Here is a 19,912-nt window from a genome sequence, read left to right on the forward strand (position 1 = left end):
CCAATGCACTGGACCTGCGCACCCCGCCTCCCACCCAGCAGGCTCCCGGGACCCCTTGTGCTAGGTGCTCCGGGCCACCCTGTCTCAGACCCTGTTCCGGCCAGTGGGCCCTGGACTCTCATCTCTTGTCCTGTCTCAGCTCACATGTCACCTCCTCCGCAGGGGCCCCGGAGCTCCAGACCACCCAAGCAGCTAACCTGCTGACCCCCGTGCATGCCCTGCTTTCTTTATCCTATCACAGAGACCTGAAATTCTCCGGCTACTAGTGATCTTCTATTTACTGACCCCGCCCAGGGCCCAGAGCTGGGGGGGTGGGGGGACAACTGCTTCACTCTGTACTGTGCCTCTGAGCCCACCCCCAGGGCTGCCATACCTAGGGACTGGAGCAGTAGGGGACACTCAGAAAAGTTCTACCGCCTAGCTCAAATGGGGACCCCCAAACTAGAAGCCAAGGCTCTGGCTCCCAGGGCCGGTGGGAGCTCCCAGTGGGTAAACAGAGGAGGGGGCCCAAGGGATCACTGAAAGCACCACAAACATAGGTGTAAGGCATCAGGGGCCTGGCGGGGCCGAGGGTGGTAGGGGGCCTTCTTAGAAGAGGTGGGCAGGGCCACCTGGCTGAGTTGGTGTGGGCCTTCCAAAAAAGGCTGCCTGTGGTCAGATGCACCCCCCCCCCCCCCGCCCCGCAAGCCCAGGAGGAAGCTGGGTCAAGGGGGCCCAGGAAAGTTTCTGCTCAGGCCCACCCAGAGAGTCAAACAGAGGTGACTCTAGTCCCCACAAAAGGCTACAGTGGACGCTTCTCGGTGATGTGGGCCTCCCGGCCGGCCTGTCTGCCTGGCTTTGGCTCACAGTGTACAGTGCTGGGGAAACCAGACTCCCTCCACCCTCTGCTGCAGAGGGTCCTGCCAGGAACAGAGTGAGGAAATAGGGAGCAACGATAAGGACGTCCCCTCCCCGTGAGTCACCATGCCGGCAGCTGAGCCCCCGACTTCCCCTGCGGGGCCCAGGGCCAACCCGGAATTCCTGCAATGCCCACCTGAGGCCACAGGGCTGGAACGCTCCCATTGCCCTCTGCCTGCTCCAGCTGCCTCCAGGCCCACCTCGCCCAGACACCAGCAGGCCTCGTCTGTCTCCTCCAGGGGCCCTGGGAGCTGCCAGCCCCCAGGCTCGGGCCTCACATCCTGCGACCCAACGCCCATGCTAGCCCAAGACTGAGCTCTTAGGACAGAGAGAAGGTGGGCATCACCTGCCTGGCACCTCCTGCCCCCAGCAGCTCGGCTCCAGACGGGGCATATAGGCAAGGCCCCCTCACCAGCCCATTCGAAGGCCAGGGCAGCTAGAGAGGACAGAGGCAGTGGCCGGGCCAGGGACTCAGCCTGGGCCACACGGCTGTGCAGCTTGCATCCCTTGGGCCAAGGGGCTTCTAGCACACCGGCAGCCTCAGACCAGGGGTGCTCCAGACGCTCAAAGGGAAGCTTCCGCCTCTCTCTTGCCAGACCCTGTGGGGTCCGAGCTGTGGGGGCAGGGCCGCCAGGGCTCACTCAGGTCGGCTCCCTCCCACGTGACACCATGCGTGTCGGCCTCGCTACGTAAACGATGGCTTCCCAGGCTCCTCAGGCCATGCTCCCAACCTCAGGTGAAGCAGCTCTCATGCCCATTTTGCAGACGAGGAGCCTGAGGCCCAGGGAGAGAAAGCGCACTGCTACGGAGCAGAGGAAAGGGGCTCTGCCCCGGGCCCCCAGACGGCTCCTTTAAGCACAGTAAGGGAGCAACAAAGACCAGGGATCGGGTAGCTTCGAGGACTTCTGGGGGGGGGAACCAAACGTGCCGGGAACAGGGGCATCGAGTACTCAGCCGGGCCCTCTGGGACAGCTCTGGGGCAGCTCTGGACACCCCCACACAAGCTCCTTCCTGCCACCCAGCCCCTTTGCACATCAATCAGATGTGCCAAGGGCCTGTGGCAGGGACAGGTTCTCACTGCTCGACCGCACCAGATCCCAGCCTGGCTGTGGGGCTTTCAGCAGGTGTCCACAGTACAGCTCTCCGGGCCTCAGTTTCCCTATCTGAAACATGGGCTTGACACCCCTTCTATCAGCTGTGCTGGGCACAGGGGAGAGCACACAGGTGAGCCCAGAAGCCCAAGGGAGGTGAGCTTCCATGGCAGGATGGTTCTGTGGCACCAGTGCCCCCTCTCAGCTCCTCCCCCCAGGGGAGGGCCTAGGGCAGTGCTGGGTGGGCCCAGCTGAGGCTCCTCCATTCATCACCCACCAGGGCTAATCCACCTCTAACTGCCGCCCTCCCCTCCCCCTGCCTCTTCCACCAGGACTGTGGTGACTCAGGTTACAACTGCCTTGGGGCCCCCACTCTCCCTAAGGCTCAGCAGGGGTAGGAAGACCAGCCTACCATGGGGTGTCAAGGAGTCCCTGGAGCAGACCCTATCCCCCTCCAAGGGTGGCCAAGCGACCTCACAGGATCCTCAACCTAAGTCCAGAGAGTCTTCGCAGCCCTGCCTTCTTGGTCAGGTGTCCGTGCCAGTTGGTGCCACTGAACCCGTTCCCCACCCACAGACTCATGGCTCGGTGGGCCTGCCTCCGGAAGGTCCTGGGGGTTGAAACCCCATCTCCTCAGGGAGACTGAAGCCGACAGACCCACCACCTGCGGGGCAGAGATGCGGCCCAGGATTTGCATCTGTGTTCCCAACTCCAGTTAAAAATACCATTGTTTGCCCTCCACATACACACACACACCCCTTGAGGGTCCCACCATGTCCCTAGATCCCCAGAGGGAACCACTTCAACCTTCTGCTACGGGCAGTGAGAGCCTCCAGTGTCTGGCCCCAAACTCTAGGAACCCAGTCCCATCCGCGCCGGCAGGTTCCAGCCTGTCCCTGGGAAAGGCAGAGCGGGTCCGCCCCCTCCCCGCAGCGGCGGTGGAAGCCAAGTCCCGCCCTCGCCGGGATCCCGGGACTCGGGGCCGCCAGGGACTGGGCACCAGCCCCGCTCCCGCCCTGCCACCGTCGCCCGGGACGCGCACTTCTCTGGCGGAGCCTGAAAGGCCGGGCTGGGGTCCCTTCCGTTTCCCGAAATGCGGAACCAGGGCGACGGGACGGATCGCGCGGGCTTCGCTCCGTACCTGGGCGCTCCCAGCCAAGTCCCTCCCCGGCGCCCGCGTCCCCGCGACGGCGTCCTCGCCACCCCGCCCGCCCCGCGGCCACCCAGCCCCGGCCCGCGCTCACCTGGATGGTCTGGTTGGGGTCCCCGCCCGCCACAGGGCCGCCCACCAGCTTGCAGTAGAGGTCCTCGGTGGGGCGCGGGGCGCCGCGCGCAGGGGCCTCCTCGCCGCAGGTGGCCGAGGCGGCGATGCGGGCGCCCTCGGCCAGGTTGAAGTAGGGCGGGTGCAGGCTGAAGCCGCCGTCCGCCGACCCCCGCGCCCGCGCGGCGCTCAGCAGCGCCAGGCCGACCAGGAGCAGCGGCCCGGGGCCCCGGTGGGGCCCGGCCGCGCGCCGTGCGCTCCCCGCGCGGAGCCGCGCGCCCAGCTTCGCCATCTTCCAGCTCCGGGGACCGCGGCGCCGCGGGAGCCCGGCGGGAGTGCGGCGGCTGCCGGCCCGCTCGCCCCGCCTCGGACGTCAGGCCCCGCCCCGGCCCGCCCGGGCGCCCGAGCCCCGCGCCCCGGGGAGGGGGCGGGGGAGGGGCGGCCGGTGGCCTTAACCCTTCGGACCCCTGCCGCCGCCGGCCTCCCGGAAGGGGCACCTGCTGGCCCCGGGCCAGGCGTGGGAACGCGGCCCGACTGCGACCCCCCAGGGCGTGGCTCCCGGTCCCGAGCGGCGCCCCGGGTTCCGGGCGCCCGGGCCGCTCTTCCCAGCCTGGCGGCTCAGCTCTTTGTTTCCCTAACTTTGGGCACCTCTTGGCGGCCGAGCGCCCCCGGCGGCCCGGGGACAGGCGCTGCGGCGAAAAGTCAGGCAGGCTTGTCCGGCGGCCAGGCTGGCCGTCTGCCTCACCAAGAGCCCAGCCGGTTCCCACCCCGCCACCCCAGAACCGGCTCCGTGTCCAGAGCGACTGCCCCACTGGAGCCTGGACGCTTGGTTCCCTGGGACTTGATGGCGTGACCTCCGCAGACCCGGTGCGGCCTCTCTCCTCTCTCCCTGTGTTTGGTTTTTCTCCCCTTATACTGCCACCCCCCCCATATCTGCCTCTTTCTGCAGGTGGAGAAGGTGCGCCCTTGCCAGCCCTTAGTGGCCATGGGTGGGGGCCCTAGAGGCAGTCCAAACTACAGAGGGATAGAAAGACCTGGATTGCGGACCCCATGCGCCTCTGGGGCAGTCAGGTCAAATTCAACCCTGCTAGCTCCCACCTGTACCAGACTTGGCTTTTAAATATTCTAAAATAGGGAAGTGGATCCGGAGGCACCGGACACAGGTCCCCACTGCGGGGCCCCTGTGGCAAAGGGAGGATGCTCAGAACCCTGAGGGTGCCGGGCAGATGGGCTGCAAAGGACTTCCACTGAGCACCTGCCGTGTAGCAGGTCAGCTGGGAGCCTGCCCTTGTGCCTCTGAAGTACCTGTGCTTTGGAGCACTGTGACGCCACCATCTTCTGCCCTCCAAGCCCTCCCTGCTCAGGGCTACTCCCCCTGCTGGGCAGCACCCCCCCCCCCCCCCCCCCGCCGCTCTCGCTGGAGGATGCTTGGGAAATGACACAGGACCTAGAGGCCAGAGCTCAGGGTTGTGTCCCAGCTGTTTCTGCGTTTGGGTGGCTGTGGCCACTGGGTCTCCTCCTCCCCTCTGGCTCCTGGCCCAAATCAGCCTCACGGGGAGCCTGGGGGGTGGGGGGGGGGCTGGTGTGCAGCTGCTGGGCTGGCAGCTCCCCCCCATTCTCTGAGCCAGGCCAGCTGGGTGTACGTCCCACGTGGGGCCCCCTGGGCAGTCCTGGGTCATGGGTAGAATGAGTGCAGGGTGGCCAGCTGGTCCTGGGGGGGTCCTGCGGCAGCTGTTGTGGGAGGGTGCACTACCATTCACATCCTTCTGGCTGGCCCTGGCCGCCGGCAAATCCTATATCTCAAGGGAGCCGGGTGGCCCCTTGGGACATAGGCAGTGAGGATGACCCTCCCTCCACCCCTCCAGTCCTCCACGATTTTGTAACTTCCACCTGGGGGAGGGCAAAAAGAGGCAGTTACTTCGTAGGAGAAGTTTTGAGTCGGGGAGGGGCTGGCCCAGAGGGTGGGCGGGAGACCTGGAGTAATCTGGAATCCCCAAGCAGACAGGCCAGCTCAAGAGCTAATTTATGATCCCTTGCAAGGGACAGACGGAGAGCCACCTCTGGGCAGTAGCAGAGTTCCCAGATGGGAATTTGACCTGCCCCCACCCTGTCCTCCCTACTGCCCAGAGGTCACCCCATTGCACACATCACTGCACCACGCTCTGGACCCTGGTAGTCTGAGGGCTGGAGGCTGGGGACCCTCCCACCCCCACCCCCACCCCAGGTCAGCTTCCCAACATGGGGGGGGCGGCAATGGGCAGAGGTGGTGGGCAGGAGCCCTTTGAGCCCCCTAGCGGCCAGGCCTCTGCCATCCGAGGGCACAGAGCAGGCAGGAGGGAGGGGTGGCTGCCAGAGAATGTGCCGAGTCAGCCAGGGCACCCGGTGTGGGGAGGGTTAATCCAGGGCTAGCTGCTTCCCAGCAGACAGCTGCCCTGGGAGCAACTGGTGGCTGGGAGGGTGGGGGGTGAAGTGGGCAGGGGAGAATGTGCCCACCCTATGCCCACGCCAGCTGGGGTGCCCAGGGAGGGGGCAGTGTGGAGGATGAAGATGCTATCCCAGTCAGGCTGCACACTGGGCTCTTGGAGGGGCCCTCTGCGGGCGGGTGGGCAGGGCAGGGCAGGGGAGGTCTATCTCTGCCCACCTCTATCCCGGCCGCCCGGGTCACATTTCCAGCAAGTCACCCCCAAATGGTGCAGTGATGTCTCCCGTCTTCCTTTGACTCCCAGGCTGGCCAGCCACTTTTCCTTCTTACAAGTGGGGAAACTGAGGCCAAAAGGTCCAGGAGTCAGGAGGGCAAGTTAGCAAGGAGGAGGGACTTGGTTAGTCATGCATTTTTCTCCCCCAACATTTATTGGGCATCTTTTGGGCACTGGTCCCTGATGAAGGGTCCCCCTGCCCTGCTGGCAACACGGCAGCCGGGCATTCTGTCCTTCAGTCTTGGGTGGGGGTGGGGTGGGGGTGGGGTGGGGGTGGGGGTGGGGCAGATTATCAAAGGAGTGAGCTCCAGGGGGAGGGGCTCCGAAGCGGCCTCTCTTCCTCCTCCTACCAGACTCTGGCCACCACCAGATGGGAGGCCCCAAACCAGAGCCCCTCCCCACCCGGCCATAGAGTAACTGGGACCTGTGGGAGGTTGGAGACAGGTGGGGGAGGGGGCGAGAGGTACTCCTGGTCCTGGCAGACTCGCCCTAACCCCTGGGCCAGACAACTTGGCCTCAGGACCATCCCCTCCCATGAACACCTACCCCACTCGGAGGAGGCATCCCCAGGAGCCCCTTGCTCAGCCCCATCCCAGGACGGATGGGGGGGGGCAGGGCACCCTCACGCCTGACTCAGCCTGAGCCTCAAACTCGGGAAGCCGGCCTGGCTGGGAAGCAGGGGCATGGGGTGTCCACTCGTCCACACGCATGACACATCATCGCGGCCACAGCCAGTTAACAGACGACTGTGCTGGACCTCCTGTCCCCAGAGCCCAGCTCTCCCTGGGGCCTGCACTCTCGGGTGGTGTCCATGCCAAACCATGTGAGGAGGAGGAGGCCCTGCAGTTCGGTCGGCCACTGAGTGAGGCCACGGGGAAAGTTTGTCTCTGCAGGAAGAGGGCTTGCCAAATAGCTCGCGCCGTGGTTTGGAATATTGGAGGGGGGCTCCCTTTCTGAGGCCTGCTCTGATGCCCTTCCAGGGAACCCAGCTGGTGAGAACATGCACCCCGGCCACGGGCAGAGAGGCTGGGAGCAGGCACCAAGCTGAGCCCGGGGGCCACTGTCAGCCTTGGCGGAACCCAGTCGTGTGGGAGGAGACACAGACCAGCTGGGCACCCTGAAGACTCACAGCTGGGAGAAGGCCTCATCGGGAAGTCATCAGCCCAGTAGGACTGAGGGAGTTCCTGGTCCCCTCCTGGCCATTGCTCAGCCCACAGCCTTCCCATGGCCTTTCGTGGGAGCCAGCCCAGAGCTTAGGAGCTCGGTGGGGCTGAAGGCCAGTGGGTAGAGGACAGGCCTCAAGGAATGGGCGCCAGGGTCCGAGGGCTGGAATGGGGCCCAGAGCAGCAGCTGGGCCCCTTCCCTAGGCTAGGAGCACCCCTTACCTCTGGGGCTGCCACCCGTGTTGCGCACCCCCCCCCCGGGGTTGCTGCTCTCAGAAGGATGGGGCCAGGGGAGAGCCCCAGCAATCCTGCATGAGGAGGGGGCCCAGGGACAGGCCCCCTGTTGCTCTGAAGGAGCGGTACTTTTTCCTCCCTGCCTACAGCCCCAGCTGGCCATCAAGGGGCTCCCCTGGGCTAAGAGGGCATGTGGTTCTGGGAAAGCTCACAGTCTGCCAGGCTCTGAGTTGATCCCAATCAGGAACAGATGGTTTTGACCCATAAGCTGCCCGGCCAAGGCCCCTACCCTGGGAGGCTTCTGACCCCAGAACTCCAGGAGGGTCCTTGTCTGCCTGCTCTATGCCCAGCCCCCAGGCCATGCTCCCCAGGATGCCCACTGCAGGCCTGACCTGTGGGCATCCTGATGGCCGGAGGTGGACTTGCACACCAGAGGGGCAGAGGCAGGCTTAGGTGTGTCCAGGGGCCAGGAGGCCAGGACTGGCCAGTCCCCTCAATCCTCGGCTCTCCCAGGAGGGTCCCCAAAGCTCCTTTCCCCAGTTGGACTTGGCTTCTTCCCCACTGGTGCCCAGGACAGGCGGGCTGCCCTATAAAAGCACATGACCCCAGGATGCCCGGAAATATGGGGCTCCGTGACTCTGTGGAGCGAGGAGAGTGACATGAATGTGCAGAGGATCCTGGACCAGGGGTTCATAGTCCGGGGTCCTGCAGCCTGGGTGACTCCAGATGAGTGTAGAAGAGCCCTTCCCCGAATGACATGGAGCTGCCTGGTTTTGTGAAATGCACCGTGAGCTGGAAGGAAACAGAAAGGTCAGCAGTGTCAGAGGCTGCTTCCCATGGGTTGGAACTCTTACGATGACAGCTGTAGGCTGCACCGCGCTGCACCCCGTCTCCCCCCAGGCCAAGCGGGGCTTCTACTTGGCTCAAGATAAAAGGCAGACCCCTCACCACAGCCCACTGGGCCCTGTGGAGCAGGTGCCCCTCCGTCCAGGTGTCCTTGCTGAAGAGCATCCTGCTCCCTGCCCCCTCTCAGGGGACTTTGGACTTGTCACCTCCACCTAGAACACAATAGAGCCCCTACCCCTTTGTCTGGCTGCCTTCCTCCCTTCCTGCCTCAGGTCTGGACCCTCCAGGAGCCACCCCACAGAGTCAGTGGGCGTTGATTTCTGGTCTGATTTCTTGGACTTACTGATTTTATTAAATTAAATCTCAGCTGTGTCCTGCCTTGTTGGCCCAGCCGTGTCTCCAGGCCTGGCAAAGAGCAGGTACCAGAGAGTGGCCACACTGCGTGGAGGACCGGCCTCTCGGACTAGCCTCCCCCAGGCCAGCCAGGCTGCGGAGGTCCCTGCAACTCGGGGAGCGATTCAGAGGAAGGCTTCCCAGGAAGAACCCCTCATTGCTTTGCCCCAATGACCCCATTCCTGTCCCCGTCCTGCACCCTATCCCAGCCTGGGGTCTGCGAGCTGGAACAAGCCCCTGATGTCGGGAGAGTGGCATCCTTGCAAGACAGGCCCCACCCCCCACCAGAGGCCCCTCCTTGGGCCTCAGGGATAAACTTCAGCAACAAACCTCAGGCCCCAGCCTGGAGGGATGGGGGGAGGGGGAGGGAAGGTCAGGGTGGAGACCCAGCTGCCTCCAGCATCCTTGTGTCTGGGAGAGCAAAGGAAGGGCCTGGTCCAGTGATGAGGTTGCTCTCAGGACCCCAGCCCCATGCGCCTTTTGGGGGGCCCCATCGGGGCACCTCCTTGTGCTTGCTGGGGTGTGAGGTTGCAGGTCCAGGCTGTGGGGAGCACACATTGCCACGGCAGCCACAGCGGGCCTCCAGGGCGCCAGCACTTCTGCGGTGCTGTATTTATCCTATTTGCCCTTTGGCGCCAGGACTCTGCTACCTCCCTTCTTCACACCCCAGACTGGGCAGCCCTGGGAAAAACAGGTGAGGGGCTGGGGCTCCCCACAGAGGGGAACCCAGGATGGGGCCCAGGCCGGGGCCTGCCCCTGCTGTCCTCCCGCACAGGATCAGGCTCCAGCAGGCCCCTTCCCTGCCTCCATCCTTGGGGGCCTGGCCAAGCTCGGGCTCCAGTGGGGGGCGGGCGGGGGTGAGGGCTCTGCAGCTTCTCCAGGAGGTGCCCGCAGACGGCCTTATATGGCCAGGAGTCCTCGGCCCAGGAGGAATCTGATCCCCCGGGAAGGGCAGGGCCAGGCCTACCAGGAGCCAAGCTGGGAGTGCCTCCAACCGCCCCCAGACCCCAGCCCCCAGGGCCCACCATCCTTTGAAGGGAGCCAGATTAGCCTGGACCCCGTCACCAGCTTTGGGACCTCTGGTTGGGGGGTCCTGTGATGAAGGGGGTCAACCTGCAGCTCCCCACGGCCTCCGGTCACGGCAGCACAAGCAGACTCCCCTGAATCCTGCTGGGTCTGCCGCCCTGGGGGGAATGCCGGTCAGTCCGCCCCTCCGAGCACCGCACAAGCCACACCAGTACCCAGCAGGTGCGGCCTTCTCCCTTCCCGGCTGCCCTGCTCTGGGCCAGACCAGCCAGGCAGACAGCCCCCACCAAGCCTCCCCCTCTGCCTGGGCTGGCCCGGCCTCCCTCAGAGCAGCGGCGCGGGGTCCCCGGGCCACGCCTCACCTTCCTAGGCCCTTGCCTTCCCCTTCATCTTCTGCCCGCTCGCCTGTCTTTCCTGACTCTCCCTCTCTGGGTTTCTCATTCTCAGGCTGCTCTCTCTCTCTGTCTCTCTCTCCTCCCTGCTCGATGCCCTAGATCTGCCACACTCAGCCACTCGGGCAGCCCTGGGGCACCCACACCCCCATGTCTGGCCTCAGAGTGCTGGTGTCCCCTGAAGCCTTGGGAGAATAGATTCATTTCCCCTGGGGACGGCAGCAGTGGTGACAGGGCCCCTCCTGCCCGCGAAGCTGTAGTCACAGGGTCCCAGCAGTGCTTGTGGGCTGGGCCGGGGAGTGGGGTGGCTGGTGAGGACACGGCTCCCCTAGCCCCTGAGCTGACAGACCCCCCTCCTGAGCTCTGAGCCGCCACGTGGCCCCAGGACATAGCAAGCAGAGGTGGTGTTCACCTAGTCCAGGGGGCAAGGAGGTGCCACTCCCCCCCATGGCCCCGCCGTGTGCTTGCCCACCTGTGTCCACCCACCAGCACACCCAGGCTGCCACCCAGGGAGGCCTGGGGCAGAGGGAGACAAGTGCTAATGGCCCCCGGTCCGTGCCCGGGCATGGCCCTTCGCTGGGCCAGCTGTGCAAGGCAGGGACCCTTGCCACCCCTGCTGTCTGGGGGAGCAGACCAGCGCGGGGGCCCACAGCGACTGTACCTGGGGGCCGGGCCGGGCCGGACCACCCTCTGTGCCTCCCCCAAGCCACTTACTCGGCCAGGTTTCCTGAGAACGATGTGGGGGCCCCCGGGCCCCCCACGTGCCTGCACCTTGCCGACACGCTCTCAGGTGGCCACTGGGAATCACTGTTCCATTTCCCAGAAGAGAAACTGAGGCTTGGGGAGGAAGGGAGCCAGGAAGGGGCCAGGGAAGTGCACACCCGCGGTGTGGGCAGCCGTCCGTCTGGGATGTGCTCTGAAGGGGACGCAGCGGAAGGCTGGCGGGGGCCGTGTGGGGGCTGGCTGGAGCCCGAGACATCGCCCCAGGCAGCCCTGGCCTGGAAGCCGTCCAGGGGCTGGGACCCCCCTGCCCCACCGCCCCCACTGAGAAACGGGGTCCCGCCTCTGCCCACCTTGGCTGAGAGGCTGCTCCGCATCCCCCCCGGCACTCCAGCCTCACCCACGCCGTGCCCCCTCCACAGCACCGCCGTGATGGAGGGGCTCCTGCCACCAGGAACGCCCCCCACCTCGGCCCACCCCACAGACCACGGCCGGACCCCAGACCCCTGTCTGTGGCACATTCTTCCTTTGTTCGCTCAACTACTTCAAATCTCATTGACTTCATTTTGTTTTATTATTTTGTGATTTATCTTGCGTCTGGAGGCCCTGTGGCGGGCAGGCTGATGGGGTCCCAGCTCGGCGCCCGGCCCGGCGCGCCCCCAGAGCAGCCTGAGGTCCATGGCGCAGTCCTCGCTCTGCAGCCACGGCGCCTCGTGGCAGCCGGGGTGGCCTCCTCGCAGACTAAGCCCCGCGCCACCATGGGACCCGGCCCTTCTGCTGTGGGGACATACGCAGGAGAAACGGAGGCACGTGTCCACAAACGCTGCGGGCCCGTGCACCGGTGACGTCTGCGTGCGGGCGAGCGGGGGACGCCGTGTGGCCAGCGTGCCTGGAAAGCAGCAAGTCCCGATGCCCGCCACAACATGGACGCATCCTGGGGCACGGGCTCTTTGAGGAGGCCGCCCAGGGACCAGGAGAGGGCTTGGGGCACGGCTTGGCCGCTGGCCTTTCCCCGGAGTCCAGAGGGTCGTGGAGGCTGAGTGGGGGTCCTGGAGGCACAGCGCGGGCAGGAACGGGTGACCGGCCGGCCTCAGGTACAGATGCTCGTGGCAGAGACACGTCAGGGTGCCCGTGGACCAACCCCCCGCCGTGGCCTGCCCACGCACACCAGCTGGGCCTGTGGGCCTGTGTTTAGGGCTGCGGTGAACCCCCAACCCTCAACAGTGGACTGACTCAGCCTGAGCATGAGATGCCACTGGGTCCCTCTGCGGATATGCTGAGTCACAGCCCCCCCGCCCTGTCCCCAGCGAGTGCCCCGCGGGCCCCACTGTGCAGGCCCCGGTCACTGTGCGGGGGGCCTGCTGCTGGCGCCCTAGAAGCCTGGCTGTGAAATGAGCCCCGGGCCCCAGGCCTCACCCCTACACATCCCCCAGGGGGCCTGAGCAGGGGCTCTCCGCGGGTCACTGGTGCTCCAGATGCAGTGACCCGTGACCCCATCCATCTCGTGTCACCCTGATTCATACAAGGAGGGCTCTCGGACACCAGCCAGGTGGGGGAGGCACGCGGGCGCCCACCCGGACAGCGCCTGTGGCCTCCAGCTCCTGCACGGCTGGCTGGGCAGACAGGGCTGGGCTGCTGAGAGCCCCTCCGGACCCCCGGGGGCCGTCCCCTGCCCAGGGGTGAGGCGGAGGTGGCTGGGCTCCGCTCCAGGCCGCTGTCTGCCTTGGGCTCCGACATTTACAAACATGTGTCCGGCAGCTCCGGGGGAGTGTAAACACAGGGAGACTGGCTGGATCCCTCAGGCCGCTGGGGGCCACTGGGAGTCCAGGCTCCTTCTGGAGAGGGGTCTGGGCCCCACGCCTGCTCTCACCTGAGCCTCCTCTCAGAACCGGCCAGGAGCGGTCGGGGGGGCTCAGGCTGGGAGCCCCGGTCAGACCCACTGCCTCCGCGCTCCCTCCTGGGCGGGCCGTGCACCCTGACGTCAGGGCCATGGCTTCCCTGGCCCCCCGTGTAAACGGGGCTGATTGTGTTTTCCTGCCTTGTTGTTGTCACGAAAAACCCATCTTGCAGATGGGGCACGGCCATCGGAACGCTGTGTGACCCTGCCCGTTAAGGTTCTGGCCCGGCTGAGCAGCCGAGCTCGTAAGTCCTGACCTCATCTGCGAGGTGCTCCTTCCCCACCTGGACGGTTTGCTCATCAGGCCGTGTGCCCACAGGCTCGCCGGCAAAGGTCCACCTGAGTCCCGACAACAAGGCCCCAGGGAGCTGAGAGGGGCAGGGCGTGCGCCGCTCTCTGGCTCTCAGGCTCGCTCAGCAGGCCTGCCGTATCTCCGCCAGGAATGCACCGAGCCCCGAGCCCCGTCTCCTGCCCACCCGGGGGAGGAATGTGGCTGAGGCTGCCGGGAGCTGAGAAGCCGTCTGGAATTCCCCGGGCCTGCAGCTCGCCCTGCCCCCAGCCCAGCACGCCTGTGGCTCAGTCCTGCCCCTCCTCACTGCCCGGGCAGTCGCTGCCTTCCCTGACCACCCTTCAAAACCCTAGACCAGGCATTCTGGGCTTGACGCCTCCCTGAGGGGTCGTCCTGGGCACTGGGCTGTGGAGCAGCGCCCCTGGCCTCCACCTGCTAGCAGCCAGGAGCCCTTCTCTTCCCCCAGCGGTGACAGCCTTTGGCACGGTTCCTGGGGAACCGCCCCCGGGTGAGAGCCTCTGTCCCGGCCCTCTTCCGCGGGTCCTGAGCTCCCTGGGATGGGGACGGTGGTCTTGCACACCACAGGGCCCAGTGTCCACCCTGCGCCCGGAAGCACCGCACAGCAGCCTCCCCATAGCCACTTGCACAAGGTCACGGCCGGTGGAGGGGCAGTGCTGGACCCCCAGGAACTCAGGAGTCGAGAGCAGAGCCGGGCTGGGGGCGGGGGGTGCAGCTGCCCGCTCCCGGAGGAGCTGGGGGCCCCGCCGAACGAGACAAGCCTGGGCCAGGCCCACGTACCTGGGACAGGAATTTGGATCCCATCACTCTCCACCTTGGCTTTTGAGGCCAAGCACACCTTTGCCTCTGGGCGTGCCTCGGCAGGGGCTGGTGGCGGGGCTGGGCCCAGAGAGCCCGCCCTGTCAGCGCCTGGGGCTGGGGACTGGGCCACCTCCCTGTCCAGTCCCTCTCGGGCCCACAGCGGGCGTCACTGGGGTGCAAACCTGCAGGTGCCCGTGCCTAAGACCCCAGCATGCACCCCCTTCTCTAGCACAGAGGCCGTCCTGGCTGCGTTTACCTCACCCCTCCGCCCCGCCTCGCCCCAGCTCTGTGACTCTGGGTGGGGGGGCAACTTCCTCTCCCTTGGCCTCTGTTTCCCGCTCTGTAAAATGGGCTCACAGCCGTACCTCCTCTCAAGGCCGCCACAGGACCCTGCGGGGCCCTGACGGGCGCTAGGCCGGTGGTCGGGACGCTGCCCAGGAGGCGGCGTCGCTCAGGCCGCGGTGCACAGGCGGGAGCGGCGAGCCTGCGGTGGAAATGCCAGGTGGTGAGCTCCCTGCTCACGGCCGTGTGGCCGGGCACTGGGGACGCCACTGCTGGGGGGCCCGCTGCCGGCGGCTGTTTGCCAACTCGCACACGCTGCCCGTTCCTCCAAGGGCAGGACGAGCTGGGGCCCAGGAGCGGCTGCAGGGTCACCCCCCAGACAGGCAGGCGGGCAGGCAGGGAGCCCCCGACCCGTGTCCAGCGGTGGGGGGCAGCAGCAAAAGAGTGGGTGCAAGCGTGCCCCATGTCCCCTCGAGTCTAAGCCCAGCCCAGGTGTGGTGCGGTGCCAGCTTCACTCCCCTCGCCCTCCTTACCAGGCTCCTAGCCACCCCCGTGGAACCCCGGCCTCCGCCCTTGCAGTTGGGAGAACGGCCTCACCTCCTGCTGGGTAAACGGAGGCTCAGGAGGGAGAACGGCCAGGTGTAGGGGCATGGCCCTGGAGTACAGGCCCTTCCCAGGTCCCCGCCGTAATTACTGTGCTCCCCGCCCTGGAGATGGGGCGCCTGCGACGGGGCTCGGTCTGTGCCCGGGGTCCGAAGTCAGCGTGGGCTCAGACCCTGGCCTCTGCCCCGGTGGGCTTCGCTACCTGTGCTGGGCAGCGTTCTCCCACGGAATCTGAAACTCCCCCCCATCTGGCTGGAACATGCCCGCCTTCCGCCAGCCCGGCAAACCCTCCGTGTGCGCGGCGGCGAGCCAGCTGGACGCTGCGTGTGTGCTTGGACGGAAGTGCCTCCTTTCCTGTCACCTGGCCCAGTCCTCTGTAGCCAGCCCACGGGAGGGGTGCGGCCAGAAGACGGCTGGCCTGAGGCGTTTCCGGGCTCAGTGTCCCCCCGCTGGAGGCTGCCCCTCGTCAGCTGGCCCTCCCGAGTGCCTCCAGCTACATCCTGGGAAGGGGCCTGCAGGAACCTCCTGGGAGTCAGGTGGGGAAGGGGACTGGCCCCAGCACTGCATGGTCATCAGGAAGCTCTGCCTACCTAGGTGCGCACGGGTGCAAACATCCAGGGGGGGAACACTCAGGATCTGTATTTGTACTTTTTATCACATGTGGGTTACATCTCAATAAAGAAAATCTAAAAGTAAAATAAACAGTAAAATGACAAAATAGAGTAAAATATCTGAAATAAAGTGAAATAAACTGACATATAAGTAAAAGATAGTGAAATAATAAAATAAAATGACAAAATGAGATCATAAAATAAGGTAAAATCAAGTGAAATGGGGTGCTGGCCCGGCCCTCCCAGGCTCCCCGAGGCACTGATGGTCTGAGTAATGATGCCAGAGGCCCTAAGCCCTGGGGCAGGAGTGTTGAGCCATATGGTGGGGCTGCATGCCCACCATGACCTCCTTTGACCCTCATCGAGATTGGGGAGGGCCAGCGACTGCCTGTGTCTGAGATCAGAGGACAGTCCGGAGTCAGGCTGGGGGGCTGTGCCAACAGGACCCGGCTGGTGGCGGCCCCAGGGAAGGGAGCCAGGCCTTCTCTCCAGAGAATGAAGGGCAGGCTAGAGGGCCTGGTGGTGCAACTCCTGGCCAGGTCTGGTCGGCCCTGACCTGCCGCTCACCCTGGCCCCCCACCCCAGGCCCTGAAGGAGGGTTTCCTGGTTTGGGGCTGGTTCCCTTCCACACACAATGCATTTCACACTGGCCTGGCTCCTCCTGACCCGGAAACAGGTACTGTGGGAGGAGGAGGCAGAGGGTCCCCTGGAAGGCGGCACTGCCCCACACCTCAGGGCCTCATTTACCTGTGTCTGAAGTGGGCCTGCACGGTGTGCTGGGGAATGGGCAGGGCTGCTAGCCACACACACCAACCAGATGCAGCCGGCCACCACTGCCTGCCTGGGCGGCCTAAATGCGGACCCGTAGGAGATTGGGGTGGTTTCAGTGCAGCTTCCTGTCACCAGCTCAGGACGCAAATCTAGCCATATAACCTGGAGCCACAATGCAACAATAACGATGATGATGGTGATGATGGTGATGGTGGTGGAGATGGTGATGGTGAAGGTGGTGATGGTGATGATGGTGATGATGGTGGAGATAGTGATGGTGATGGTGATGGTGGTGATGGTGATGGTGGTGGTGATGATGATGGTGATGATGATGATGACAGTGGTGAGGGTGGAGATGGTGATGGTGATGGTGATGATGATGGTAAAGACGGTGGTGATGATGGTGATGATGATGGTGATGGTGGTGAAGGTGATGATGGTGATAATGCTGGTGATGATGGTGGTGATGGTGGTGAAGGTGGTGGAGATGGTGATGGTGAAGGTGGTGATGGTGGTGGTGATGATGGTGATGATGATGATGACAGTGGTGAGGGTGGAGATGGTGATGGTGATGGTGATGATGATGGTAAAGATGGTGGTGATGATGGTGATGATGATGGTGATGGTGGTGAAGGTGATAATGGTGATAATGCTGGTGATGATGGTGGTGATGGTGGTGAAGGTGGTGGAGATGGTGATGGTGAAGGTGGTGATGGTGATGGTGGTGGTGATGATGGTGATGATGATGATGACAGTGGTGAGGGTGGAGATGGTGATGGTGATGGTGGTGATGGTGATGATGGTGATGGTGATGGTGGTGGTGATGATGATGGTGATGATGATGACAGTGGTGAGGGTGGAGATGGTGATGGTGATGATGATGGTAAAGATGGTGGTGATGATGGTGGTGATGGTGGTGAAGGTGGTGAAGCAGGTGATGGTGATGATAGTGAAGCTGGTGAAGGTGGTGATGATGATGGTGATGATGGTGGTGATGGTGGTGAAGCTGGTGAAGGTGGTGATGATGATGGTGGTGATGGTGGTGAATGCTGGCATGCTGAGGACTTCCTGAGTGCCACACTCATTCTGAGCACTGCATGTTAGTCCGCTGAATGCACACAATCCCAGCCCTGTGGGGTGCCTCTACTACCATTGCCCCCACTTTACAGCCAGGAGAAGGCAACTAAGTGATTTATCCAAGGTCACACAGTTAAGAGGCAGAGAAAGTACAAGCTCAGCTCACGATCCTGATGTGGTATTGATGGTCAAGGTTATCTAGAGTACTTGGGAGGGTAGAGAGGGGGCAGGATCAGGCATATATTCTTGAGTAGACAAGGGTGCACTCGGGAACCCTGACTGGCACCTCCCTGCAAAACAGCTGCTACTGAGCTCCTGGGGGTTGCCCTGGGATCTACAAAAAAGGGCTCAGCCTGACAGCGTCTCAGGCGCCAGGTCCTCCTGTCCCCGACTCCCTTTGTCCTCCCTGGCCTCTGGCCCTTCCCCAATCTGGAGACCCCACAGGGAGCTCAGTAAACAATTTACCCCATGGGCAAGGGGCCAGGGGTCTGAGGGAGGCGGCTCAGCCCCCTTCAGCCAGCAGGGAAGCGGGCTGGGAACAGACAGGTGAGCCTGTTCTAGGGCCTCTCCCGCAGCTGCAGGCAGTGCCAGGCACAGCTCTTGGACACCCCACAGCGGTTGCTGGGGACAGCGCAGGTGCCACGAGGCCATCCCTAACCAAGGCTCTTGATGTCTGCAGCCACCCCTCCCCTACAGGTGGCAGGGGCCCTACTGATGAGAGGCCTACCCGGCTCCCTTCAGGGACCATTTACTCCATGGGGGGACTGGGGACTTCAGACAGCAGGGTTTCTTAAGAGAAGGGCTCATCCAGATGTCATGGGCCATAGGGTGGGGGGCACAGAATTTCACCTTGAAGAACTTGGCCTTGGGGCTCTGCCCTAGAGGAAAGGACTGTGTACCCCTATTTGTGTCCTATAGTCTCACATTTTTTTCTGTGTGTTTTTTTTTTAAACATTTAATTTTTTTAATTTATTTGACAGAGATTGGGAGCACAAGCAGGGGGAGCGGCAGGCGGAGGGAAAAGCAGGTTCCCCACCGAGCAGGGAGCCCGATGCGGGGCTCAATTCCAGGACCCTGGGATCATGACCTGAGCCGAAGGCAGTTGCTTAACGACTGAGCCACCCAGGCGCCCCATTTTGTTGTGTTAAAATACACGTAACATGGAGCGACTGGCTGCCTCAGTTGGAGTGTGTCTCTTGACCTCGGGGCTGTGGGTTTGAGTCCCATGTTGGGTGCAGAGATTACTTAAAAATAAAATCTTTAAGGGGTGCCTGGGTGGCTCAGTTGTTAAACGCCTGCCTTCCTTCGGCTCAGGTCATGATCCCAGGGTCCTGGGATCGAGTCCCGCATCGGGCTCCCTGCTCAGCGGGAAGCCTGCTTCTCCCTCTCCCACTCCCCCTGCTTGTGTTCCCTCTCTCGCTGTGTCTCTGTCAAATAAATAAAATCTTTAAAAAAATAAAATCTTTAAAATAAACACATCTAATGAAAAACCTACTACGTTAACAATTTAAGTGTACAGTTCAATGGTATTAAATATGTTAATAACGAACTACTATCACCACCATCCATCTCCAGAACTCATTTTGCAAAACTGAAACTCTGTCCCCATTAAACACTAACTCCCTGTTCCCCTTCCCCGGACACTGGCACCCACCATTCTACTATCTGATTTTGATGACTCTGAAGTACCTTATACAAGTGTAATTGAGCAGTATTTGTCTTTTTGTGATTGGTGTTATTTCACTCAGCATAATGTCCTCAAGATTCAACTATATGCATGTGTCAGAATTTTCTTCCTTTTTAAGGTTGAATAATACTCCCTTGTACCTGCAGACCACATTTTGTTCATCTGTTCATCCACCAATGGGCTTATGGGTTGCTTCTGCCTTTTGGCTATTGTGAATAACACTGCTATAAACAGGTGTACAAATATCCCTTCCGAGATCTTGCTTTCAATTCTTCTGTGTATACACTCACAAGTGGACCTGCTGATCATTTGGTAATTCTTTTTGAGGAACCACTATAGTACCCACCACAATGGCTGCACATGTTCTATTTCTACTAACAATGTGCAAGGGTTCCGATTTCTCCACATCCATGCCAACATTTTTGTTTTTATAGTTGCCCTCCTAATGGATGTGAAGTGGTATCTCATTGTAGTTTCGATTTGCATGTCCCTCATTAGTGATGTTGAGCAATTTTAAATGTGCTTATTGGCCATTTGTGCATCTTCTTTGGATAAATGTCTACTGTAATCCTTTGCCTACTTTTGAATTGGGTTGTTTGCTTTTCTGTTTAGTTCTCGTTCTCTATTCTGGATATTGATCCCGTATCAGATATATAATTTGCAGTATTTCCTCTCATTCTGTGGGTTGCTTTTTACTCTGTAGATCATGTCTTTTGATGCACAAATTTTAAAAATTTCCATGAGGTGCAATCTGTCTTTTGTCCATGCCGTTGGTCTCATATCAAAATCATCAAGTCCAATGTCATGAAGCTTGTGCCCTACGTTTTCTTCCAAGAGTTTTATAGTTTTAGGTCCTTGATCCACTTTAATTTTATATAAGGTGTAAGGTAAGGGCCCACCTTCATTCTTTTGCATGTGGATGTCCCGTTTTCCCGTTTCACCGTTTGTTGAAAAGATCTTTGCCCCAGCGTGGTCTTGGCAGCCTGGGAGACTATCATTTGACCATGTATGTGGTTTATTTCTGGGCTCTCTATTCTGCAGAACGCTCAAGGAAGACCCTCCGCAGACCTCTCTGTCTCCTTTCTGGCACTCTAGCTGGTTGGTCTCCTGCCTTCCTGCTACAGAATCTTTTGATGACCAGCCCAAGCTGTGTTGAC

At 62.3% G+C, this 19,912-nt stretch overlaps 1 protein-coding gene across 2 annotated transcripts in view; it reads right to left on the bottom strand.

Moving 5' to 3' along the window:
• The window catches only part of LAMA5 (laminin subunit alpha 5), a 51,427-nt gene extending 47,841 nt beyond the window's left edge, over positions 1-3,586 (bottom strand). For both annotated transcript variants that reach the window (XM_078057356.1, XM_036105322.2), the window contains exon 1: positions 3,233-3,586. In XM_078057356.1, coding sequence (XP_077913482.1) covers positions 3,233-3,541 — 309 coding nt within the window. In that variant the 5' untranslated portion in view covers positions 3,542-3,586. The remainder of the gene's footprint in view (positions 1-3,232) is intronic.
• Positions 3,587-19,912: the final 16,326 nt, after the last annotated feature.

Source organism: Halichoerus grypus, chromosome 10 (genome assembly GCF_964656455.1).
Source record: "Halichoerus grypus chromosome 10, mHalGry1.hap1.1, whole genome shotgun sequence".
NCBI lineage: Eukaryota > Metazoa > Chordata > Mammalia > Carnivora > Phocidae > Halichoerus > Halichoerus grypus.